The sequence below is a fragment of the Amphiura filiformis genome, chromosome 15, assembly GCF_039555335.1.
Source record: "Amphiura filiformis chromosome 15, Afil_fr2py, whole genome shotgun sequence".
Classification (NCBI taxonomy): Eukaryota; Metazoa; Echinodermata; class Ophiuroidea; order Amphilepidida; family Amphiuridae; genus Amphiura; species Amphiura filiformis.
In genome coordinates this window covers 17,638,180-17,665,776 of record NC_092642.1, presented here as the reverse complement: position 1 = coordinate 17,665,776, position 27,597 = coordinate 17,638,180, and the positions used below count along the sequence as shown (strand labels likewise).

Below are 27,597 nucleotides of genomic sequence, written 5' to 3'. Positions count from 1 at the left end.
TTGTATCTTATGACATTCTTCTTTATTCATGGCTATTATTCGTACAATACACTTACGATCGGTGTTTTCTCTTAGCGATATCATGAGCGTATTTTGACGGACTATTTCGTTAGCATCTATACCAGGAGAAATACCGTGAACGTGTGTTTACCGCATGACATTACAGGGCGCTTGATAAGACATCGCTTACGGAAATTATACGTATCATCATCATCAAACACGAAAATTCGTTTCTTCATTCAAAAGACAAGATACCGATACCACATTAGCAACTAACGCGATAAGGTAAGAGTGTATCCAGATACTTTTTTTTTAAATATCGATGACATTGAAATTCTTTTTCATTTTTACTCAAGAACCACTGGAATGTGTACGATAAGGGAGGGCATGGCGTAGTGGTTACGCACTCGCCCACTATGAGGTTCCGGGTTCATTCCCCATGCAGTGTTGGTGACCTGCCGCGACTGCATGTGGTATTCATGGTATTGGATCTGGACCGAGACATAAAGCTCGGTCCCTTGTATAAAATCACACATTTACACGTGTCTATCGCGGTCAGTGTCGAAAGGAATATGATTTTAACCAATCCAGACAGTACCGGTACCACTGTATGTCCATAATCTGAGTGCATTCCAGCAGGGTACAGACTTGATGTGCGTAAGGCTGCACTCATGAAAAAAGTATGCGGAGTCTGATACAGGCAGCTACACTATAGCCGAATCTCTCTGAGATATAAAATCGCTTAACAAATGCAGAAAGAAAGGGAAGGGTGGGGGCACATCATCAATTTGTTTATGTTGGTGGGTATGATTCCTGGGGAACTGGAAATGGTGGGTCTTTTGGAGCAGACGGCGTAAAAGAGGGTCTTTTGGAGGTGCGAATGGTCAAAATATTATGTCTTAATTTTCATTTTTCTTTCAATACATATTTCTGATGGTAGATTATTTATACAAAACTTAAACATCCGCAATGATGAAAACTTTTCATTTTTCATTTATTATATCAATACAACAAGTTAATCTTATGAATATCAGAACACTGTCACAAACTCAACCAATTATTTGTAAATTTGTGGACAAACTCCAAAATGGAGATACGACCAAATAAATTGATCAAACTAATAAAGGAGGGAATAATATTATCAGTGGCGTAACCAGTGGGGTGGCCGGGGGGCAAGCTGCCCCCCCCCGACACAAAAAAACTGGGAAGAAGAGCAAAATATTGGGAAGGGAAAAGGGGGAAGGAGAGAAAAGAGGGAAGAAAAAAGGGGAAGGGGAAAAGAAAAAAGGGGAAAAAAGAGGGAAGAAGAGAAAGGGAAAGAAGAAAAGAAAAAAGGGGAAAAAGGGGAAGGGAGAAGAGAAAAAGGGAAGGGAGAAGAGAAAAGGGAAAGAAAGAGGGAATTTGAAATTTGTACTCTGAAACACTGATTTTTAGCTTCTAATATGCCAAAAACCATGAGCTTCAGGGGGCTCCGCCCCCTTGACCCCCGCCGGGGCTTTGCCCCTGGACCCCACCAGGGCCCCTAAGGCGGGCCCCTGGACACCACCCGTTTCACGCTTCGCGGCAAGCCGCTCGCGACTTTTGGTCAACACTTGGGAAATTTTTCAATCTTGCCCCCCCGGAAGGTCAGGTCTGGTTACGCCCCTGAATATTATTAAACTCTGCGAAGTGTATAATGTAACTCATGTACAATAACTATAGTTTCACTACGCTCTTTGAATCGCACAAGACTGCAGCTCATTTTGTTCTTCGTTAATTCTAGTTTAGTCTTGGGCGTTTACAGAAACAGCGCCATCGAGCGTTGGCTTGTGACACAAAAAATATGCAGATTTACTGTCGCTACTAGTACTAATGATTACATTTAATTGTTTAAAACAATAAGCAGTTTTATCAAATATTAATAGCCTCTGACATCATGAAAATTGTAATATGCAATTCCATGTAGCCTTGTTTTATCAAAACTAATGACTGAAAGGATAATTGAATAATTTTAACAAACTTGATAATAAATGAATTAAATATGACTGCGTTAAAAAAGGACCGGCGTGTATTTAAGGCGAAAAAGCCACAAGGTGGGAAAACGTAAAGGGTTGAAACACACGAAGTATACATATTTTTACTCTGTTATTTGTAAACATCTGAAAACTGTTTGCAAACATAAATTTTCTGGGTTTTTTTTTCCAAAACATTTCTGTCAAAATCAATTTACTTCGGCCTAAAATAAGCAGTGTTCTGGATGTGCGATAGATACTAGCTTGTTATTTCATACAGCTTATTCAACACTTGATCATGGTCATTATAGGTGGGCGTTCTATGCTCATTTAAAATCTTCCTAAATGTCGTATTTTGTTTAAAATCTTAAGTCTCTTTTGGTCATTTTAAAAACGTTATCATCTTTCGAACAAAGTATCGTTGTTTTCTGTCTTTATAATCCAGAATACAGATAGATCCTTGACCAAAATGTTATATAGTTAAAGTGTACAAATACGTGAAAAGAAAATATTGAAACTTAAAACAATCAGCGGTGGTGGATAATTTGCTTAGCCCGTGATTGGCCGTTCTGATTATTTCATTTCGTGACCTTCGGCTTTCCAGCAAAAACAGATTCTCTTAACTTTATCCCTGTCTTTTTATCATCCGTAATATCAAAATTTTCACATAAAAAAGGGAATTTCATGTTTAAATGTTATTAGATATATACCTAACAAAATGGCAGTATTCAAATCAGTAAAAACAAGGAAATCATGTAGTCTTTTAAGCATTATGTGCGATAAGTCCTGGCTTGTATATAATAATGGCCTCAGTCGCTTTCGCGCTCAGCTCGGTATTATCCTTTCCGCCCCGCCAGACAGGTCGCGAAGGAAAACAAATCTGCTAAGCAATCAAGGAATACAAAATTGAGTCGTCCCGATACTGAACTTGACAAACCCGAAGAAAACACTCTGAAATCACTTGTAAAAATCAATAGAAAGCCTTGTGATTATTGTACTCAACACCTCCGGGCTTTTGAAAAAACCAATCGACGTTTAATGAAAACTGAAAAAGTCAACGAATTGGAAGAATTCGTTTAGTGCTTCCTTTGCAAGCGCTTGTGTGATTTACTACACAAACCTCTATATCAGATTCCGTGATTTTTTATACAAAGCCACTCTACTATCGAAAGAACCACTGGACCCATTCTATGCATGTTTGTAATCCTCGAATTTCTAATTGTGCGTAATTTCCATAAAGCATGAGAATATAAACTACTGAATTTTCTTTTAATTATGAAAAAATGGGGACTGATATGGACCGTCTCTGTCCGTGAATAAAGGGTAAACGCAATAGCTCGCATCAAGCGGTTGCATGATATATGGCTAATTGGAGATGAACCAATCAGATTTGGTGTTGAGTAAGCGGGTGAGATAATGATAAATATGGTGCAATTGAACTCTATATTATACGAAACACCTGAGTCACCAAATATAATCAAAGATTAATCAAGTTTAGAAACAAAAGACATAACCAAGATCTGTTTTTTCCTTTTGAATAGTTAATTTAATAATAGATTTGACTTTTAACAAAGGGAGAAAAGAACAAAATGATATGACTAAAATGTATCTTCAGTTAGTAATTGTAGTAAGGTGACTTTATCACTACTGTTGATATTGGTTTTGATGCATTTTAAAAGTATTCACGATACTTCATGCTTAGGGTAGAATGCATAAGGCAGATGCTGCTGAATGTTACAGCGTAATAACAAGTTGATTTGGTTTTACTTTTGGTTGGTTTTTTGGTTATTGATAAAAATATCCTTATCCATACCGCTGATATTGTCATGGAATTCATCGGGTATAGCTATAGCTACACCTGATTCTAAAATAATGAAATGGCTGTATGCTGACTTCAAGTGGTGTTAAGAGACGCTTTCATAACTACTTGTATTGGTGTTAATAAAATGCTGATTGATAATACACTGCAACAAAAATGGGGTTGTTTAAGTGCCATGTTTAAACAACTTGTAATGTTGTTTACAACTCGATTTGTTTAAAATATCATTTGCTGTGTAGTAATTAATAGGGAATCACTTTTGATGCCGTGGTTGGTAAAGCAGCTATCTACTGCTGATGTTGAAGAAGTTGCCATCTTTTATTGCTATCTACTGCTGATTTTGATATTGACGAAGTAGCTATGTACTACTGATATACATGTAGGTGGTGGTGAAATTGCCATCTTTTGGTGATGCTGGTATTGATGAAATTAGTATTCTACTGTTGATGAAGTAGACAAAGTAGGCATCCTGATGATATCGGTGGCAACAAAAAAAAACCCATCTAATATCGTAGTATATATAGCTGAGATTGAGTTGGATTGTGTAGCGTTTTCTTCCCGACATCATACTGTTGACATGGTTATGATAATTGAAAAAGAACCCACCTTATAAAGTGCACTTAAACGCCCTACATACCAATTCTTAACGAGTGAAAAAATTTATGAATTCTGAACCTTACATTAGTAAAGAGATTGAAAAGAAATATGAAAAGACACGTACTTGACAATGTTTTGACTTTAATGAAATAACGACACTGGTAAATATTGCTACGGATCTCTTCTTGTATATCTTTAAGATAAGTTGAATATCATTCTTTTATTTTCATCTCTGCTCTTTTCAAGGATAAATTGTACAAAAAACAGAATATTAAATTGAAAATCGTCTTTACAGCAGTTCGATGCTCATTCAATTCACACTTTTCCTCAGAATAACAACTAAATCATAAAAGATATAATGAAATATCATAATTTCATCTAGATGACACGCTAACCTCACACAGTAAGATCTTTTTGAAGCCTGTAGCTTATATTAAATTTGTAGTTGTACCTTATTTTATTAACATGTCTCAAACCCTATTCCCGCGCTTAACGTAATATAATTATCCTTTTCAAACTAGTATTGGAATAAGCTTGCTTCGTATTTAATATCAAAACTATCACGTTTTCAACCATTTTGACGAAGAAATTATCTCGATTTTGTATTGTTGCTTGTAGTGTTGTAAACACAGCATCACTTATCGATCAATCTTAATACATTAAATTTCAAGAATTCAAATGAATATAATAATGCACATTGAATTTTTCTCCGCGATATCAGTTCATATATTTAAGGCGCAGATGGGGATATTAACAATAAAATTCATTTTATCAACATTTAAAATAGTCTTCAATATGTTCTTTTATCAATTCTCTTGAGCAGGTACAAACGTTTTTGATGTAAATACTGGCATGGTACTTACGTTTCGTACCAGCAGACAGGATCTTCATTAATACCAATATATCAGCAGTAGATAGCTACTTCATCAATACCGTCATCAGCAGTAGATAGCTATTTCATTACTACCACGCAGTATCAGCACCTACTTCATCAATACCAATATCAGCAGTAGATAGATACTTTGCAATCAGCAGTATATATACCTACTTCACCAATGCTAACATCATCATGTAGATATCTACTTCCTCAATGTCCAGTAGATAACAGAAAAAACATTATGTCATCATTATACTGTATGAGATTTTATAAAAGCATAAATTAAAATGGTTTATTCCATAATTAATTCTTACAAGACTATGGTTTATCAATCAACTAATAAGATCATATCAGTTTTTACATTGTTTGATAAAGAAAATTTCAAAATATTATAACCAGGTCGGAATCGATTGGTACCACCTTAAGGCCTTTCATTTGGCATTGCCCATATTGTTATTTGTAAAGCAGTGACAATTTCAACACTTTATCACGCCCAGCAATGCTTAAGAGCACTTCCTTGCTCACGCTAAATGGAAACAATGTAGATAACCTCCATGACTTTAGAATAAAGCACGTAAGCTTCGCAACTTTCAAATTGAAATTCCGAGTCAGTTTTGCTTATACACTACAAATTATAAAACTCCATATAAGCAGATTTCTAGTGGCAATTTTACTTCTTGTTTTGTATTCTTAAAATATTAAATTGATTTGGGCAGATAGACGTTAGAAATATTATTGTTTGTTACCATGGTGATGGATAATTTTTAGTTAAGAAAGAAATTGTCTTGGATTTCGTTTTTTATTAAGGATTGTAATAACAACATGATGCATTGCTCATCTTGATAAAGCGTCTAGAAAAAAGAAATGGAGAAAAAAATACTTGGCATCTTCATAATCAGAATGAAAACCTAGACTTTTGATTGAATTCTATATTGTTGCATTTTCGTACAATTGACAGTTTTGATACTGCAGATCTCTCATAAAAATGGAAGATGTTATTCTTGAACGTATGAAAAGGAATTATGTCTGAAAGCTTATAAAAGATTATAAAGCAGACAACTCCTGCGGATACCACACTCTTAATATCATTTTTTTATTAACGAACTTGGCATCTACCGATTATCAGTGCTGATGATTTAGGAATCTTGTTATACCCTATTAGACTTGTGTATCGATGAAGAAGCAAATTATTATTTATGCAATATATCAATATTATTGTAGTAGAAATCTACTATTGATATCTACTATAACAGTTTTGTGGACCATATACCCTTACGTTAATGCTGATGAAATAGCTATCTACTGCTGAAATTAACATTGTTACAGCAGTGATCTCATTAGACTACCCCGTAGTCCACTTGCCCATTGTGCATACTCTGGATATTGTATTTAAGCTTACAACTCTGATTTAATTAATGTGTGCACAATTGATAGATTTTCACATCTGATCTTTTCAATCACCCTACTCCCTCTGTTTGTTAGCTTCCCAAGTGGACTACTGACTTTGCCTTGCGGTGAAGATTTTTAACACGGGACTCTATGGAGAGTTAGGCCAATTTCTGGCCTAACTAAAATTGGCCATGATGTAATGCATCTTTAAATGGATCTGCCTTGTGATTGGTCGCCCATATCTCGCTATGGTTTAAATCTTCTGGGCCCGCGCCATTACCATTAACTACACCGTACACAACTGTCTGTGGTGTTTGCGGCGCTTTTGTGTTGACGCGAAAGTTAATCTCTCATCAAACATCTAGCGCGTCTTGTACTATACCATGCTTAGTACTTGTGGTTAATGGACTGATAAACAAGTATGCTTGACAGTGTGTTTTTAGAGAGCAAAGTCCAGGGGGTTAAGTTCTGCTTAAAATTCAAAGTCCATAGTCGGATTTTCGGGGTTCGCTATCAATAAACTGGTAAATTCCAAAATCAGAATTGTTCAGTATTAAAGTGAGCCATTATAATTATGCAAGATAATGTTGCATTCAATTACTTTTATTGTCACTAATCATCTGATATCTTTAACTCTTTATGACCATTTTACTATTGAATAGGCCTACTTTAATTTTAATAAACATCAGTATTATTTTGAGTGGGTTCATCATGACTAATAATAACATATTTTTAATAAAATTCGACTATGGCATAGTTTATGATCTTATATATATATCGTTATTTTAATAATTCTGATAACTTAAAAGCTACCTACTGCTGATACCGGTATTGACGAAACAGCTATCTACTGCTGATTATCATCGTTAAAGCATTGATCTTATCTATCATTTATGTTAGCATTCTTCCTGAAAAATATATATTGTATTCCCTATATTCCTCTAAATCACGTAAGATATCTAATGCTAATATTGTTATTGACGAAACAGCTATCTACTGCTGATATGAACATTTTTAAAGCAAAAATTTTAATAACATGCATGTTGATCGGCCCTAGCTATCTACTGCTGATAATGATATTGATGAAGTAGTCATATTATACGGTATATACTGCTGATAATGATATTGATGAAGTAGGCATCTACTGCTGATAATGATATTGATGAAGTAGGCATCTACTGCTGATATTGATATTGATGAAGTAGGCATCTATAGCTGATAATGATATTGATGAAGTAGTCATCTACTGCTGATAATGATATTGATGAAGTAGGTATCTACTGCTGATAATGATATTGATGAACTAGGCACCTACTGCTGATAATGATATTGATGAGGTAGGCAACTACTGCTGATAATGATATTGATGAAGTAGGCATCTACTGCTGATATAATGATATTGATGAAGTAGGGACAGATCTACCTCTAATACTACAACATGATGAAGTAGCTATATTTAGAATGATTATCTTATCTTATTGTTTACATAAATTAGGACACGAACAATAGAACGATCTGATGATTAAATCATTTTTTAAACAGATTTTGAACGAGTTGTTTTGATAGTGCAGATGCTGAGTAAGATCTCCCTCAACCAATCCATATAATAGACCAGTTTTACAATAAACAATGCAAATTCTACATTATACAATGTATATAAATTCTACATGATGGTGTTGGCTGTATTCAATATATAATTATATATCAAATGGAGAAGGTATCATATTGAAACTTCGCCATTTTTTGAGAATGTTGACTCTGCAGCGTCCAGTAAAATTAGGGACCAATCCATATTTACGCCAGTGGGGTTGAAATAATTCAAAATGAGCTAAAACTTTTGCGTTCTCCTCGTATTTGCTTCAAAAATTGTAGGCCTATATTTTACCCCTTTCCCTCAAATGTTTACATCGACAATTTCTTATTTACATTTACAATTTCCTGTTTCTCATTTATTTCCTGTATAAACCATCTTCCTGAAAAAATGAACATTGTGTTCCCCTATGTTCCTTTAAATCTCAAACATGGTAAATATTAATCTGTCCCTAATATTCTGATAAAAATGACGTGGTTTCAATTTGCATCTCAAGCGGAAACCCACTTATCAGCACAACCAATTGACCACTTAAACATCAAATAATGTTTTCTTATTAATTACGTCTTCGTGTCAGTTTACTCTAAAATTAATCATCAACTTCTACATTAATTACTTGCATGTTATTCTTATTATTACTTTACAGAATGCAACCTAGTAGTAGTTATAGCCCCGCGGCTCTTGGTACGATGGGCGCCATGTATTACCTTCATCAACACGCCCAACAACTGTACCCAAATCATCCGCCTTCTGTTCCGGCGTTGACGTTCGCCGAGAGGCTCGCTGGTAAGTCTCTTTTATGCTAACATACTCCGGTAAAAATTCTATTGCAATATGTGCAAATCTGAAATTAGAAAAGGGATGTGCCAGTCAATCGACCCATTTCATACCTTCAAATACCCTTTTAGTACTAAGTCATCCACTGACCTTGGATCAATGTCTCCTTCCCATTTACCTTTTATAAGTTCAATGTCTCCTTCCCATTTACCTTTTATAAGTTATCCGATGACCCTTGCTTCCGATTATTTATACCACACAACGAGGAATTCGTTAAACGCAATAATTCCTCCAAAATGTTTGTTGTGAATTCCCTATTCCTCGTAGATAACATTTAACACCGTGAAATTATTGAAATGTATGCTTAGATCTTTAGGGTATATTCATTGAAAATAATCTTTATACTTTTAAAATGTTAATGTTTTTATCGAACTTTGATTTATATAGATCAGATTAGGGTCATGGACACAGTAGGGTCAGGCACGTATGTGGTGAGGGGGGGGTGGGAGGGGAGGGGAAGGGGGAGAGGAGGAGGTGCGGGTACGACAGCATTCTCCAATCTACAAAGGTTCACACTCCTGCTATTTTTACCAATAAAACGTGGGAGAAAATTAACAAAATGTCCCCCTTTTGCTTAAATAATTAAGGCGTTAATAGTTTTAAAAAAAGGTCAATATTTTAGGGAGTTTTACACAAAATTTGCGCAATCGTACTTTTCATTCAAAAAAGGTCCCCTTTTTTAAAGTCCCTCACCCCAAAATAAATCCGGCTTACTCTCCTGCATAGGAATCAATTAAGCGTATAATATTAAGGTACCGTATTAGGTAGAGTCAAGATAAGATTAGGCCTTTGAGATAAAAATCATATGGTTACATTACAAAAAGTTAAAACTATAATATGGATTTCAGACTTACAAGATGCTAACCAATATACGCCAATGTATAAGATGTCGATATAAAATATAGCTGTTGATGAGTACTGTTCAAAGCAAAGTCTTTGATTGTGGTGGAATCCCTTATTACTCTCCATACAGGGGTCGACTATACAGACGACAAGTTACATATTTTTCTTTACCAATCCAGATAATTGTACACTTGCATGATTTGGAATCAGAATGAAACATCCATTAAAATGAGTACAAACATGCAAGTCCATTATTGGTTCGGTGGCTCCTGAGTTGCTCCTGGTATTTGAGAAAATGTCTCAAAACTTGGACTTTTTTATGTTGAAGCCTATGGCCAGCACCATGAGCTTTATGATAAATATTATTTTATATCGTGATTTAAACCACGTGATATGATCGTACTATAAAGAGCACATGATATGTTTCATTATTTAAAAGTAAAAAAACACACACAAAAAAACACACATAGCTCAAATGCGCTTTTCCATTTAACATCCACACTACCTCTGTGTAAGATTATGGTAATATATCCCACAGGGTGAGTATGAATTTCAAATGGAATGAACACAATAGGCATGTCCATTTGAAACTCACCCTCCCTCAGTGAAGATTCAGGTTGATTCTTTTTCAGAGAGTGTGTGATATTCAAATGGAGCTGACTAATGCAGGTATTCTATTTGAAATTCATGTTCCCTCTGTGGAAGATATTTCCAAAATCTTCCACGGGGGTAGGGTGGATTTTAAATGGAATAGCCCAATATGACTTACAATTTGATTAGAAAATTGATTCAAAGCAAAGAAGTCTGCCCATCCTTTATATAATTCATGGTTTATAACCAATAATATACGTCATAATATCATCGCTGCCCTTGCTGGCGGCAAAACACTCATAAACCAATCATCAAATTTTAAAAGCAAAAATTAAACCCATGTATTTCATACTCGTAATAACAATATAAGAAGGCAAAAACGGATTTTATTAGTGGAAAAGAAATAGGTTGAACGGAGATCAAAATGAAAGAGGCGTTCGCAACTTGTAACCTATCTTAACTAATAAAAACGTGAGGACTAAAGTATAATAAATGAAGATGATCGCTTATTGGCAAACTAGCATCCTATTCAATGAAACTGTGGCGTTCATATAGAGTGACCGGATTTGTTAAACAGTATCCATTGTTATTGAAAGAGATGCTTGGGCTGATAGCGGATACCAGTTGGAGGAGAACTGTGGCAAATGAGGATATGTCGGAAGATGCGCCCTAGATTTCATCGATTCGACAAGACAAATTTGAATTGTAGGATAAAAAACACTAGGAAAATATGCGATAAGGAAATATTATTAGAGCCATGGTTAGCTTGGATGGTGATAAAACCAGGGCGAAATTTGATGTGTCAAAACTGTCTAAAGTTTGTTTATAAATCAGTTAGTTATCTGATTTAATGTCTAAATGTAATTAAATAGCATCCGCAAAGGCCTTAAATTACGTTGCATTAAAGTTATTATGGGGAAGTAGACTCTGCAAATGACCTGGTATAGCATATGTGAGAACATTAAAATGAGCATTCATGATCAAATTAAAAAGGACATCGGGAGAGGAAATCATCTTCATGACACACATATGAACATAATAAAATGGATGAATGATTTAAAATTTTGACAAATATATAGGTCTGCTAGGTTGGTATAATTAATCTCCGTATTTCAGTATCAGCAGATATACTTCGTCCATACCAATATCGGTAGTAGACAGCTACTTCATCAATACTAGTATCAGTAGTAGCCAGCTACTTCGTCCATACCAGTATCAGTAGTAGACAGCTACTTCATCAATACTAGTACCAGTGGTGGCCAGCTACTTCATCAATACCAGTATCCGTAGTAGACAGCTACTTCATCAATACCAGTATCCGTAGTAGACAGCTACTTCATCAATACCAGTAATCTAATCAGTTACTTCATCAATACCAGTATCAGCAGTAGATAGTTACTTCACCGATACCCATATAAGCCTTTAAGATATCACCATATGTAGCTCCTTTGTCAACACCAGTATCATACTATTTCTTCGATATCAGCAGTAGATAGCTATGTCATCAATACTAGTAAAATCGAAGCTATACTTCATCAATACCAATATCAGCAGTAGGTAGTTATGTCGTAAATACCAGTATATCAGAAGTGGATAACAATACCAACACCAGTAACAGTATAGCTACTTCTAATACCAGCTGTAGTACTTCATCGATACCAGTAATACCAGTATCAGCAGTACATCACTACTTCATGAATACCAGTATCAGCATGGGATACCTACTTCATCGATACCTCTATCATCAGTATATGAATAACTATTTCATCAATACCAGTTTTATATAGCTATTTTATCACTACATCTCTTTAGCAAATTGAAATTTCATATCAGAAAATCTCAGCATCAGCATTAGATCAATCACCTGATCAATCACCTGAGACCAACAACATGCCACCATACGAATTGCTATACTTCTAATCAGCCAATTCAATACTTTCTTTACGAAAACATTAAGAAAGTTTGTTTTATTATGCAGTAACTTGATAATACCCTCACATCACCCCGTGTGACGTATTTGTCAATCCGAACTTAAAACTTTACTAAATTAGTTTAAGCTTAAAAGCCATCAATACTTGTCTTAATGTACTTCTTCAAAATATGCACATCCTTAATGTTCTTACTATGTTACTTAGACAAACTTTACAGACTCTTCAAGATAAGAATGTGCCTTTTACCCATAACCTTGACGCGGTAATGTTACCTAGACACTTGTAATATAATAAGCTCCTTTTCATTTTTAGACCCTTGTTAATTACAAAAAGCTTTCAAGTATATTTCCCTTCTCTTAAAAGATTTCAAGATATGATTTATAAATGGATTGTCAGGTTACATACTTAAATTAAAAGATATTCCTGCTAGTCTCCCTTTTCAGAGGATTCGTCTGTATAATGTAACGCTAGTGCTATATAGATAACTAGCCTTTTCCTCTTTCCTCCTCCCATGTTGAAATAATAGGTAGGGAGCTGCGCTTGAAGGCGCCACAGGCGAACAAATCACCATCAATTTAAAAGTCTTGAAGAATACTGTTTGTAAATCTTTCTCCTCCTCCACCCTATTGCTTACTCATGAACTTGCAAATGGTTAACTTGGAAAACAAAAGCAGTTAAAGGCCACTCAGAGCGGATTGATCTGTTAGGCAAGTCGTGGCTAATAACCCCCTTGTTGCTGCGTCAGTATACGCAGACATTAAGTAAGAAATAGTGCCTCGGGGGATTAACCAATAGAAAACGGAGGGTGACGTGGTGTTAGTGAATGCCAATACGCGATAATGTCCGCCCAGAAGAACACAAGTTCCTACCGCTCGGGTCTTGTGTATAACTAAAGGGGTAATCTGATACAATTTATCGACGACGTGAAGTCAGCTATAGGGATTTAATGTCGGCGACGGCGGACACGGCAACCGGTATGATCATCTCAATGTGCATTTCCCGTTAGAATTTATGCCATTTGTGGAGTAAAATCTACCTGCTGAAACGCCTAATTCAATTACACACAACGTGCGCTCGCATAGTCGATCATCCGGAGTTCCTTGAACCTAAGAGAGAATTCTTTAGAGAAAAAAAATAGATACCTAATTCAAATGCTGAGTATACAATATACTTAAACAATAAAATTTACGCCGATAATAATTAAATTTTTAGTGTATCTCGACTCTATGACTGCAGCTAAGACGCGGGTATCGAGGGAGCTATTACATTACTATGAAAGTTTCATGACTTTTATAATGTTTGAAGAGAATTCCAGAGAGACAAAAACTTCACTTAAGATGCCTCGATTTCCATTTCAATAACATAATCAGTAACCTAAATACAAAATTTCTTATTAAAAAGTCAACAAAGTTTATTCTTCAGTGTGACAGAAGATTATTATGAAGTATAAGGGTTATATGGATGGAAAAGGAAGCTTTGTTTAACCTTTCTTGGAAGCCTTTTTATTCAAACTCTAAGCAATCAAGATGTGTAAAACCAAACTGCGGCGTCAAAATGAGACAGAAGGAACAAGAGTAACTTTATTACTGGAGTCAGAGTTTCAAACTTTCAATCAAATTACTGCATTGCATGTTGCTGCTCAGTTTAATACAACACGAACAGCGCGATACACAAAGTTATTGAACTTATTAAACTTGTTTTTTTACTCAGATGATTAAAATATAGTAAATCTGTTTAACGTCATCATTTGCTACGCATTGTTTTAAGCTTCGTTTTGAATCTACGATGTTATCTTCAGAGATATCAAATACCGGTATGTCTTGAGCAGACATGAAGGCAATGCTATCTTTAGTAGATATCAATGCTATCTTCAGTAGATATCAATGCTATCTTCAGTAGATATCAATGCTATCTTCAGTAGATAGCAAGGTATCTTCAGTAGATAGCAATGCTATCTTTAGTAGATAACAATGCTTTCTTTAGTAGATAACAATGCTATATTCAGTAGATAGTAATTAAAAGCCATCTTCAGTAGATAGCATTGCTATCTATAGTAGATAGTAATGCTATCTTTAGTAGATAGCAATGCTATCTTCTGTAGATAACAATGCTATCTTCAGTAGATAGCAATTAAAAATCATCTTCAGTACATAGCAATGCTATCCTCAGCAGATAGCAATGCTATCTTCAGCAGATAGCAATGCTATCTTCAGCCGATAGCAATGCTATCTTCAGTAGACAGCAGTATTATCTTTAACAATAGACGACAGAGTACAGGTACATCATCTTAGACAGCAAAACTAGAACAAATCACTATAAGTAGCCTATTAGAGACAAACCGTTTCCCCCCTGAATTATTTTAACATTTATGTCTTAAGCTTTAAAAACAAAGATAACTTTTATAAGTTGAACTTAAAAGTTTTTACTCTATACATGTCATTTTTGTCTTATATGTTTTTCTTTCAATATCTTCTTCAATGCAGAAATAAAATTAATACCATTTTCCAAGATTCCTAACCGCAAATTTCGAAAGCTCAGCATGTTTTTTGACAATTCAATAGACAACGCTTTCTGTCTCCACGTGTCCAATGCGATAAATCACAACACAATTGCTTCATTTATTTGGATTATAACGCCCTTATGAATTTACAATTTTTATATCAATAGTCAGGTTAAAATTGATCGAGTTTTGAGAAACCGCAGTTATTTTTCACTGTTTGGGTGCTTCCGATGGTTTCTTCAAATACGTTTATGTTATGAAATACCCCACGAAGACTACTCATAATCACAGCGGTGGACCCAAAATATGAAACAATGTAGCGAACTAATTGTGCGTTACATTGATTTATACTCGATTGCTGAGCGAGGAGCGACTGATTTGTGACTAATCAGGTTCATAAACCGCAAAAAGTGCTACCTCATTGGTCTAAATTGCTCGTCGCTTTCCGACTGAGTATAAAACTAGTTTTATATCGAAAAATATTAACTCTTGTCTTTCCTGTTAACTTCTATTCCGTGCTGAGTTGTGGTCATTTGGTGACTAAATACAATAGTATCTAAAATCGGTAATAATTTATTATTTTTGTTATGACAATAGAGTAACAATAAGCGGAGAATATCCCTACATGCAGTGCTAGTGTTATTGACTGACGATTTTGTCGGCCCCCTGAAATAAAATAATAATAATTCTGTAAGTCAATTCCAAGCCTAATGGCCATGATTATAACGATGCATTCTTTGTTAAACGAGTTTGGTGTTTTATAAATATCAATATTATAGATTAATAAAAGTGTCACTTCTACTTAAATAATGGCAATACTTATTACCACAATGAAACTTGCCATTTAGTTTTATCAAAGGTCCATGTTATAAAAATGTTATGAAAATGACAACTTTTAACCTTACCGATTTCCAAAGTATAAATAATTAAAATAAAATTGAAGAAATTGACTAAGATCCTATACAATTTAAGAAACACGCTCTTGCTTTGACTAGAGTAGACTTTCCATCCGCCCGATTTCTTCGCAACAATTATTCGTCTTTTCCCCCAGCAGCATTATTTCGAGTATGAATTACCTTTTCATTGACACCCCCCCCCTTATTTACTAAAAGATAAAACATATCTGTAATCTTAGTTTTTTCAAAAAATCGTCATTCAAATTTGGTGTAGAACACACATTATGCAATTCCGTACACAAACTCGTCCCAGCCATGTTGTGTTCCTCTTCCTGTTAGTACTACATACTCGTAATGGCAAGGTAGTTTTTCAATAATATTGAGAAGAACGTAACACCAACGAATCTTTAAGGCTCAAAGGCTAAATAAAGATTCTCTATGAAACAACAGTCTTCATTGTAGATTTCCGAGAGTTGTGCATTGATTTTACTTACCTATTTTTACCACAAAGTCTTAATTCTCTTATATAGATTTCCATGGCTTTTGCATTGATTTCACTTTTGTAATAGGATAGAATAATGCACCCTTGGAAACCTAATACACCTTTCAACCTATTAAATGATATGTCTTGCTTTAAAAACCAATTCTGCTCCTCAAGACTAAGAAAATATACTTTACTGAGATTTGCGAAACAATCTGAACACAATCGATGTAAATGTAATGGCGAAAAGTAAACTGAGGAGACTCTCTGAGACAGCTAATTTTATTGCATTGCTTTATTAGATTAAAGTTCCACTCATTTTTATCAATCATATTGGTGAGGAAGTTTCATATAATGTATAGTTCAAAATCGTTGAAGTTTCTTTTTAGCACTTCCTACTTAGAATAAATTCAATTCAAAAATTGTATTCATGTCTCGATCCATTTTATATGGCCTAAGTTAACCTTTTACAAGTAAACATTTTTTAGTCTTGATTATGAAAGGGTTGCTGCTATAACTAATCACACACACACTCACTCACGCCGTCACTCAGTCACTTAATCACCAATGACGTGCAGTCAGTAAATCACTCATCACTCGCTCACTCACTCACTCACTCACTCACACCCCCACTCACTCACTCACCCCCACCCCACTCACTCACTCACTCACTCACTCACTCACTCACTCACTCATAAATCTTTCATTTTATCATTCATTCATTTATTCATTCATTCAATCATTCAAGTATTAAAGCATTCAAACATTCAATTATTCAAGCACTCAAGCATTCAATCAAATCAATCAACCATGAATGATTCAATCATTCAAACATTCAACCTTCAATCATTAAATTAAATTAATCAGCCAATTTAAAGATTTATTATTTCAATGATTCAAACACACAATCAATCAAATCAATCAATCAATCAATCAATACACCAATCAATCAGTATATTAATCAATAAATCATTTCCAATGATTCATCAATTAATATTATTCAAGCGCAATCATACCAGAGATCAAACATGCAAAAAGAAATCACCATTCGATTCATTCAACAAATAAAACAGCAACAGAATCAGGACTGATTTATAAAAAGAAATTCTGATTAATATGGTAGCAAGTCGGTTGCCCCCTGGTTCTTATCCTATCCGTGCATATGCACTCATGCAGCCTATATATTTTTCTTGCGTTTACTCAATAATCGATTCAATCGCTTGATTAAGACCCACGATTTCTATTTGTCTACCCATTACTGACACATTTCAAGCAATTTACTTAAAACGAACCTTTCTTGGAGATTGTTATTCTTGTGAACCCGTTCTTTTGAAAATGATAAGCCCTCTTATGTGGGTTTTCTGCTGGTATAACAACTCGTCCTTATTATAAGAGCAGGTTGTATAATGCCATTTTTATTAGCATGCAGCATTGGTGAGATTGTTAGCGGAAATCGGGCATGATGTACAAGCTCTCAACACCATCGGTTGGTTTTCATCTTTTAATTTGTTGGAAGTATTAAAACTTATGCCAACTAAATTAAGATATGCAAATGGAATTATTACATGACTTAGCCCCTGGTGACCCTTCTAGGTGTTTTTTTTTTATTATACGTTTTGTTTCTAGAAATACTAAGTTACTTTTGTCTAGAAATGCTAGGGGAGAATACATAACTCGGATTCCAGTTGTATAATTTCAGAGGGGCTACGAAAAAAAAAGTTCTTCAAAGATTTTTTTTAATTCTTAAAAACACTGCAATTGAAATCAACAAACCCATTAAAATGATTTTACCGACCACTCTTTATTGTGACTCATGTGCGTATGGTGCAAAATCTAATTCTGCATGTCTATACCACTGATACGCCCGGTAATCATTGATCAACTATAAACTAATATGAAACTTGTTTTAGTAATTGCTAGCAAATTTTATACAACATAATAGAAGCCTTTTGACTAATACTATGTCAGATTTAGTCATGGTATAAGCGAGTGAATTAGTAAATTTGACTGATCGACCTAACTTCGCCTCCAGCACTTTCATTCATCGAAAAGTAATTGATAAGTTTATACAGCGTTAATTTGTACGGTGTTTAGTATTGTGTATAAGAATAAAAAGGAAAATTAGGGAAATTGTCAATCATTTAGGGAGAGTATAGGGGCGTGTGAGGATGTATATAAATGCTATATGACATAAGCGGCAGACCAATAACGTATAGATAATGATTAATAGCACCGAAAACATTTCATCGAAAAATAAATAATTTTGTTGATAAATTGAAATGATCATAGATGATTCTGTAGATAGCAATGCTATCTTCAGTAGATAGCAATGCTATCTTCAGTAGATAGCAATGCTATCTTCAGTAGATAGCAATGCTATCTTCAGTAGATAGCAATGCTATCTTCAGTAGATAGCAATGCTATCTTCAGTAGATAGCAATGCTATCTTCAGTAGATAGCAATGCTATCTTCAGTAGATAGCAATGCTATCTTCAGTAGATAGCAATGCTATCTTCAGTAGATAGCAATGCTATCTTCAGTAGATAGCAATGCTATCTTCAGTATATAGCAATGCTATCTGCTATCTTCAGTATATAACCTTTTTTTAATCGGCAGTCCAGAAAGGACCCTTAAGTGTCGTTCAATTGGCTATATTGTAGATTTGTTGTACTTCTATGTACCCGAACGAATCTATCGCTGTAGTTGCATTAAATCAACGCCATCAAGTTTATAACTTGATTTCTTTTTGAAAAATTGCAAATAGAATAAAATAAAACGAAAAATAATGATAAACGCACGTTAAGAGCAAATATATTGGCGATAAATAATAAAATCCCCAGGTTTGAGAAAAAAGTTTAATAAACCATATTGACTTCGACACAAATTTCCAATATTTCACTTTTATATTGCATTTTTCTACTCAATCTTTAATTTCATAAAGTAAAACTTATAAATCAATCGAGTTAATCACAGAGCTCAATTTACTTTCACTGAAAACCAATATTACATGGGTTTTTACGAACCGTGTTAACGGGTGTTTTCTACGCCGCAAGAATGGTATTTATTCGCTAGGAAGTACGGCTGACATGACGCAAGTAATGCATGAACAGTGCAGCAAATCATGTTTTTGGGCTGGTAGTCAGTTTTAAATTGGATATTGTTCAAAATCCACGCCAGCATGTAATATTAAAGCGTTTCTTTTCATTCTGACATGTCCAAATAGGAAAGTGTTCTGTGCTTACTTAATAAGCAGAGAAAGATTCAATGCTAAGAGAAGGGAACCGGAATGTGCCACTCCAAAGGCCGTTGCACGAGTGCTTAGTATTAACTTTTATTAAACCATGTTCTTTTTGTAATTCATAATAAATTCTATAAATTTAATAATAGTGTGTTTAATAAAACTTATAGAATGATAAGGAGTGTGCTTAAAGAACGCCGCTATGTCCAAGTGTTTGGTCAGCTATTTAGAAATTAGATGTTTGAAAACACGAAGAAATATATTTAGATCTTAAGGATTGATTGGACTGGAAATATCAAATAAGGAATAATTACTTATTTAAATGACGAATTCAAAATTAAGAATGTAGGAGGAATTCCACAAGTATCAAGAAATAGATTTGAAGTTTATTATGATATCATTCAAGTTTGATTTGATTTTATTTAATTTTATATAACTATCTGTTCTCGCAACAGTTGCCTGTATACTAAAGTAATAAGGAGTTTCATTAACCTTATTTTATTTTATTTTATTTTATTTTATTTTATTTAAGGTCGTAATAAATACATATTAAAAAAAAATAGAGGCCATAAGAAATGGTGCTTTAATAAATATTATTTAAAAGACACATACTTGTAAAACACAATCATGTTCTCTAATTAATTGTTACCAAAAGGAATATAAAAGTGTATTTAAAATGTCATGCTTTATTTTATTTATAATTATTACTTTCATTTCTTTACTTTCAGATTTCATCTTAGAAGCTCGCTACGGAGCACATCGTAAGCAACGGCGCAGTCGCACTGCATTCACCAATCAACAGCTAGCAGCACTGGAGAAAACATTTTCAAAAACACATTACCCGGATGTAGTTTTAAGGGAACGACTTGCTATGTGCACAAATCTACCAGAAGCACGAATTCAGGTAAAACAATGATCCATTGGAAGTCAACTTTGAAGTCAATTTCTACCCCCCCCATACACACACACCCCTACTTGTGTCAAGTTCAACACCGAGGTATACAACGCTCTTGCTTGTACAAGGATGAAATGAAACATGAGTATTTTTTAACAGATTTTGTCCATAAGGACCACCCATCTCAAAATAATACAATTCAATGAACTACTCCAGTTGAAATCCAAACACCCCCTATATGGAAGACATGACCTTAATCTGAGTGTAGATTTCAGATGATGTCACCCATTCAGGTATCACCATTTGAAATTCACATTCCATGTTGTTGAAGATTAAGTTCATGTCTTCCATAGGGAGTCTGACAGTTGTGCCCTTTAAACGTCGTATAGGGCAGTACCGGTACATTTGGACGAGGAGTCAAAATCAGGACTCTCTCTCTCTCTCTATTTTATACGTTCACGCTTGTACTATGGATATCAAGAGAACACTCGCATATACGTTTTGTGAAGGATGTGATAGCTCATTCCCCATGTTCCCATGTACCTTTTAGTGAATGGCGTACGTTGGTGACGTACGTTATTAATAATAAAGTGTCCCGTTGTTAATATTTTATGTAATTTCTTGCCAATACCTAGTTTTAGTCTTGTCTTGGTAACTATTTTCCTATTTTCTTTTCATAGGTGTGGTTTAAAAATCGTCGAGCAAAGTTTCGTAAGCAGCAACGAAGCAAAACTGTAGGAGAAGCACAAAAGGGTGATAACCCTGAATCGGCAGAAAAAAATAATGCAGAGTCATCGAAATTAAGTGCCAAATCATCATCAGCAACAGCAATAACAGCAGCAGCAGGGTCAGCACCATCATCATCTACAGCGGTAGAATCAGGAGAAACATCAATAGAAGTACCGAATGGATTAGATTTAACAAAAGAAGAAGACAATAAAAACGATTTGAAAATGGATGAAACATATGACGAAACAAAAAGCAATGTATCTAATGGTGACGATGATGATGAAGATGGTGACGAAAAAGACAATGGCGTCAAATTTGATGATGAAGAGGACAAAGAAAGAAAAACAAAAGACAAATCTGGTGGCAAGAAAGGCGATGATATAGATGCAGAAAGTCCAGATGAGCATGATGATGATCTCAAGCATCTTCAGAGTCCTTTAACTACAGGTATGGTTGGAAAATAAGACATATTATCTATAGCAGTAAATTAATAATTTCTCCAATTTCATTAAGTACATGCAAAATTGCACCAACACACCCCCTCACACCAACATACCCACCCCGAGTTAAAAAGGCCTTATTATCACATACAGTATAAAAAGAGTGTGTAAAAAAAAAAGGAAAAAAAAAGAAGAAAAAAGAAATGCCTACCGCCCTACCCTGTCCATAATCACATAGAACATAATCACAAAAATAGGTACGGGGCAACCTACTTTGTTGCAAACTCTCAGCAGTTGCATCAGTTGACAAAGGGCAGTCCAGTGAACGGCTCTTTTCAGAGCCACTGACCAAACCTTTAAATTTAGCAGATAGGCGAGGTCTGCTTGTTCACGAATTGACAAGAGGCAGTCTTCAGTGAACGGCTCTTTTTAAAGCCACCAAACCTTTTACATAAACAGATAGACGAGGTCTGCTTGTTCTCTGTTGACAAGAGACAATCTTCAGTAAACGGCTCTTTTCAGAGCGACCAAACCTTTTACATTAGCAGATAGGCGAGGTATGCATGTCCTCTCTATTGACAAGAGACAGTCTTCAGTGAACGGCTCTTTTCAGAGCCACCAGTAGGCAAGGGGTGGTCTACATGTCTCATTCTTAGGTACTTTGTCCTGAAGAAGTCATGGCTACTCCTGAAGAAAGCTTGACAGTTCTTAACATTTTCCGACAGCGAACCTGCTAAAACTTTATCAATTGTTATGAACTCCCGTCGTAAAGGCATATCCCATAATGTTTGTTGATGTTCTGTGGTTTTGTCTCATTTTGTTTCTGAGTATATAGCACTGCAATTATTTTGTTGAAAAGTTTGCTTTGCATGTTGTCTTTAATCTCAACAACCACTGATGTAGAAAAGTAATCTTATATTAGATATCTGATTTAATATAGTTTAAATTGGTATTTTCGTGATGGCAGAAGAGTCGCATCGATGTAAATCCTTCAACTTGGAAAAAATAACTATAAAGATCATTGCATGTTACACTCTTACTTTCAATTAAACAATATGTTGCAAATACCCTCGGGATAAAAAGATAAAGAACCCGACAAATTACTGAGTGTTATATTTTGGAAAAAAGCATTCAAATTAGGTTTTAATCAGTCGTTTTCTACAAAGATAATATTTTCAAGGTCAACCTTGCACTTAAGCTCCTTTACATACTGGTAACATAGACACTTGATTTTATAATTGGCCATGCTTCAGGCTGGCAAAAGTTCAGTTTCAGCTTCATCGATCGTATAAGAATTCTTGTTAAGCAGACTTGAGAGGATTCGAGGCGAGAAAAAAAGCACTAGAAAAAAGGAGGAAAAACACGCCTTTATAATAGAAATACACTTAATTTGATTATTTCTCAGTGACTTTTCGCTATCACACGCGAGTAATTAGCTTTAGGTGGGTTTGAATAGGATAAAGTCAACACATATCTGGTTGTATCAATAAAATAGTGAGTTTTCATTCAAAGTTGCGTGATGCGATTCGATTAGTGTATGATTATTGTTTCCTTCAAACCACCTAGCGTATTAACAACTTTTATATTATATTCCTGTATTTTCATAAAGCTGCTACTATATATAGTTACATGACAACATATTCCGGTTCCGTCTAAAGGGTCTTTAACTCTAGCATTTTATTCTCTCCCATTTCCTCTCGTTTACAACATTCCAAAAAGGTGCATTGAAGCTTATGTTATAATGATTTCGTTATTATTAATTGCTGTGGAACGTAAATACTTATGAGCGCGACAAAAATATTGCTCAAATTAATCGCTTGGATGAAAACAAAAGATGCTATTGTATTGTTGGAGACTTTGCTGCTAAAAAAAATTAAGCTAAAATTTCAAGGTTGGATGCTTGTGGATTATTAACTGTAAAATTGAAAGTCTGACAATGTAAAAACATTTGTATGGACGTTTGTATAAGCAAAGTTTAATGATATTACCATTTCATGAAATGAAATAAATGAATGATGTGGTTACTAAATGTAGCTGTATGAATGTATTAACAATTAAATGCAACAATACTCAAATAATATTAACATTCAGGGGTGGATATTAATGATACATATCTTGTCGAAGTATAGTTAGCCATGTATTGACATTTCGCCAACATTAAAATTGATCATTGTAAATTGTCGGTTATCACAGTATCGGTGCACCGGTAGTGGTCGAGCTATCGTCAGATGTGACTTTGACTTCATCCCTGATGAAGTAAGAGACGCATCGAAAGCTCGACCACTCACCAGGGATGAAGTCAGAGACATCTCACGAAAGCTTGACCACTCACACAGGGACCGGTACTGTGATAACCGACGTTGTGCAGTACTTGTAGAAATACAATTGTATGAATTCCCGTCGAGAAAGCCTATATATCAACTTCATTATAAATCTATCGTTAACGATAAGGCGTCAAAAATAAGTAATTCAGAATCAAAATAATACTGTCGAGTAGAAGACGGATATTTTTGCGAGGAAATCCGGCAGATGGAAAGTCTACTTTAGTCAAAGGAAGAGTTTGTTTTTAAGGTGTTGTTGGGTACTCGCATGCTTTGCGCGTGTTGGGGTGTGTGTAAAAGTTGTGTGAGGAAGTGGGGTGCGGAGGTGGGGGTGCGTTATTTTGGGGTTTGATGAGGGATCCGGTTGGGTGCCTGGTGTTGGTGATAGCCCTGTTTTTTCTATGTGTACGTTACATGCATGTTTGCGTTTCATGTTAAATACCGTAGTCCCTGGAATTTAGATATGTAATTCCTGATATGCAGTATAGTATACACAGAAGACGTTTATGTCCTCGTGCAATGAGATGAGGATTATTTCTCTTAATGTCTTATAAGTTTTTGGCTTACAATTAGATAAATTTACGTGTTTTAATTAGCTCATGTATCCTGGGTAAATAATGAGCTATCAATGATACATCAAAAAGATATAGTTCAATAGCTTATTTCATCTCATAGCATCAATAACATTGACAAAAATAGAATAAGATGTGGACACCACTGAACGCAAAGCGTGATGTGAAGTATGCTGATTGCTGATGTAATGTATTTAGCAATAAAGCAACTAAATAGCCTTTTGTTTATGCAACTTTGTTTTTCATAAAAATGTACAATAATTGAAATAGTATTTATGATAATTACTCATGTATTCAAAAATAAAGTTTGTCTTTATCTTCGCAGAATGTAAGTAAACTTCAAAGCATAAACCCCTAACATGCATGCTAATGTAAGAGATTACTTCTAATTGCAAGCATAAAAAGATAGATACACAACCAATACAAAAGATAACGTGTAATTGCATTTGTGTTTTATCATGATTACCAATATATCATGCATGCTAGTTTTTAAACCTACATTTCATCAGCAGGTCAGCATCAACTCCTATATAGCCGAAAGGCGATAGACACAGCAGACTGACTCATGCGCGAGGCGGTAAAAGGCTAAAGCGCCAAATCAACTTAATCAACGAAACTTGGTCCGAAAAATCGTCGGCTTAGCTCCCTTACCAAAAAGACTTTGCCCGCAAACACCTAAAGCGGCTCAACGTAATTCGGCCGCTCGCTCGGCGAGGCTTGAAATGCCAAAATTCTCTTGATATATTTTTTTTCTATTTTCCCTCCTCGTAAGGCTGCTTGAGAATTTGATGAGTAGAGGCATAAAGCGATGGATAATCAGTTCAAACGTCAACACAACAAGAATTGTTGCCGCAGGTCATTCTTTTTTACCTGTTCGCTCGCTTGATTTACAGCGCTTTTCTCTCCTGATTTGTCTCGCTTTTCTCTCATAATACTAGGAAACATATAATCATCATCCTCTTCCTACAGCACAGCGACTGCAAATTACATTTGTCACAGTGCCATGCTCAAGACTTCTCCGCAAATTTGATGGGCTTTATGCGGCACCTAACTTGTTTTGCAGCCGCGAAAAATAAGATTTACTCGGTTGATTGTTTTTCGTTTCCGTTGATCCGTGTAACACGCAATAGAATTAATTAGGAATCGTCCTTATTGAAGAAACGCAATATACAATGAGGAGAAGGGTGGGAGAAAAGCGATGTTTCTACTTTTGTCGTGATTTATTTTCCGTGTATCCTAGATATTCAGTCAGATTTGTACAATTTTGATTAAGGGACACTTCGTGATTAATATTGTGGATTCCAAAACGTTGCATGTCATGCCAGAATAGGAAATAAAACAAGTCGCAAAAGCAAAACAAAACAAACAAACATACCGACAAACAAACAAGAAATAATCTAATATACATATTCGGACATATTCCACAGCAGGTAGAACTTCAAAATGTGTTTTACTAGAATGTAACACTGTAGAAAGAATAAATACTACTTATAGCACATTTTCCCATGTTCAGATATATAAAATAAATAAGAAGAATTAATTTGCTGTCTACTGCTGATAGCACATTTCCCCCATGTACAGATATATTAATGAACAAGAAGCATCAATTTGCTATCTACTGCTGACAGCATATTTTCCCTATAGGATATATTAATGAATAAGAAGCATCAACTTGATATCTACTGCTGATAGCACATTTTCCCTATGTTCGGATATATAAAATGAATAAGAAGCACCATTTTGCTATCTACTGCTGATAGCACATTTTCCCTATGTTCGGATATATAAAATGAATAAGAAGCATCAATTTGCTATCTACTGCTGATAGCACATTTTCCCTGTGTTCAGATATATCAATGAATAAGCATCAATTTGCTATCTACTGCTGATAGCACATTTTCCCTGTGTTTAGATATGTAAAATGAACAAGAAGCATCAATTTGCTATCTACTGCTGATAGCACATTTTCCCTGTGTTTAGATATGTAAAATGAACAAGAAGCATCAATTTGCTATCTACTGCTGATAGCACATTTTCCCTGTGTTTAGATATATAAAATTAATAAGAAGCACCATTTTGCTATCTACAGCAGATAGCACATTTTCCCTGTGTTCAGATATATTAATGAACAAGAAGCACCATTTTGCTATCTACTGCTGATAGCACATTTTTCCCTATATGTTCAGATTACCAATGAACAAGAATCATCAATTTGCTATCTACTGCTGATAGCAACGTTTATCAAAATGTTATTAAACATGTGGCATCTTGGCAGATTGCCAATGTGTCTCATTATATACACCTGTTGCAAATATTTTAAGTTTCATAACAAACCACCTGTGTGAAAATCTCATACTGAAACAAAAGTGGTCCTAAAATACCCGTTTATTTTTTTTCATGTCTATTGTATTCTATTGTTTTTAGTTCTTGCATTCTAACATACTCGTTTGATTGTATTATAACAAAATGTTTTTCTTGTCTTTTCTATTGTGTTCTCCAGGTGAGCGTGGATGGGCATCAGATCTGCTTCGTGCCAGCAGTCAATTCCCTGCAAGCATTCGTCCTGGATCAAGCAACCCCTTTGACTTTCTCTGCATGATGCCACCAAAGCCTTCTAACACACCCATACCAACCAGTACCGGTCAACAGGTCCCTCCTGGTTTCCCTATGCGACATCCATTGCAGTCATTCCCTAATCCTTTTATCCGTATGGATCACGCAACAGCAGCAGCGGCGGCAGCCGCTCAATTCATGCCCGGATTCCTACCCGCTGTTTCGATGCCATCGGGTGCCACGTGGCCCCCTCACTTACGTTTTTTACCCCCGTTGTTATCGCCACCCGCCTCTGCCCAGGGCGCGGCAGCAGCAGCAGCAGTGGCAGCCGCATCTGCAAGTAAAGATTCTACTAATCCTGGTAATCAAGCGACTGAATCAGTTACAACCATGACATCGACTGCTCCGCAATGTTCAAGTATTGAAAATTTGAGGCTAAGGGCAAGACAACATGCTGCTGCAATGGGACTCAATGGAATGTGTTGATTTAGTGACTAGATACAAAA

At 35.2% G+C, this 27,597-nt stretch overlaps 1 protein-coding gene across 1 annotated transcript; it reads left to right on the top strand.

Annotated features, from left to right (window-relative positions):
• On the top strand, window positions 1-27,597 carry LOC140172144 (uncharacterized). The gene is made up of 5 exons (XM_072195481.1): window positions 1-285; window positions 8,911-9,050; window positions 20,310-20,485; window positions 21,157-21,652; window positions 27,039-27,597. Exons 2-5 carry the CDS (start codon window positions 8,912-8,914, stop codon window positions 27,575-27,577), a joined length of 1,350 nt encoding a protein of 449 aa, XP_072051582.1. The 5' UTR covers window positions 1-285; window position 8,911; the 3' UTR covers window positions 27,578-27,597.

Excerpts from the sequence above, each read along its gene's own strand:
- LOC140172144 (XM_072195481.1), top strand. The coding sequence starts at position 8,912 with ATGCAACCTAGTAGTAGTTATAGCCCCGCGGCTCTTGGTACGATGGGC. Across the intron at positions 9,051-20,309 it reads GTTCGCCGAGAGGCTCGCTG|ATTTCATCTTAGAAGCTCGC; the intron begins GTAAGTCTCTTT and ends CTTTACTTTCAG. Across the intron at positions 21,653-27,038 it reads TCAGAGTCCTTTAACTACAG|GTGAGCGTGGATGGGCATCA; the intron begins GTATGGTTGGAA and ends TGTGTTCTCCAG.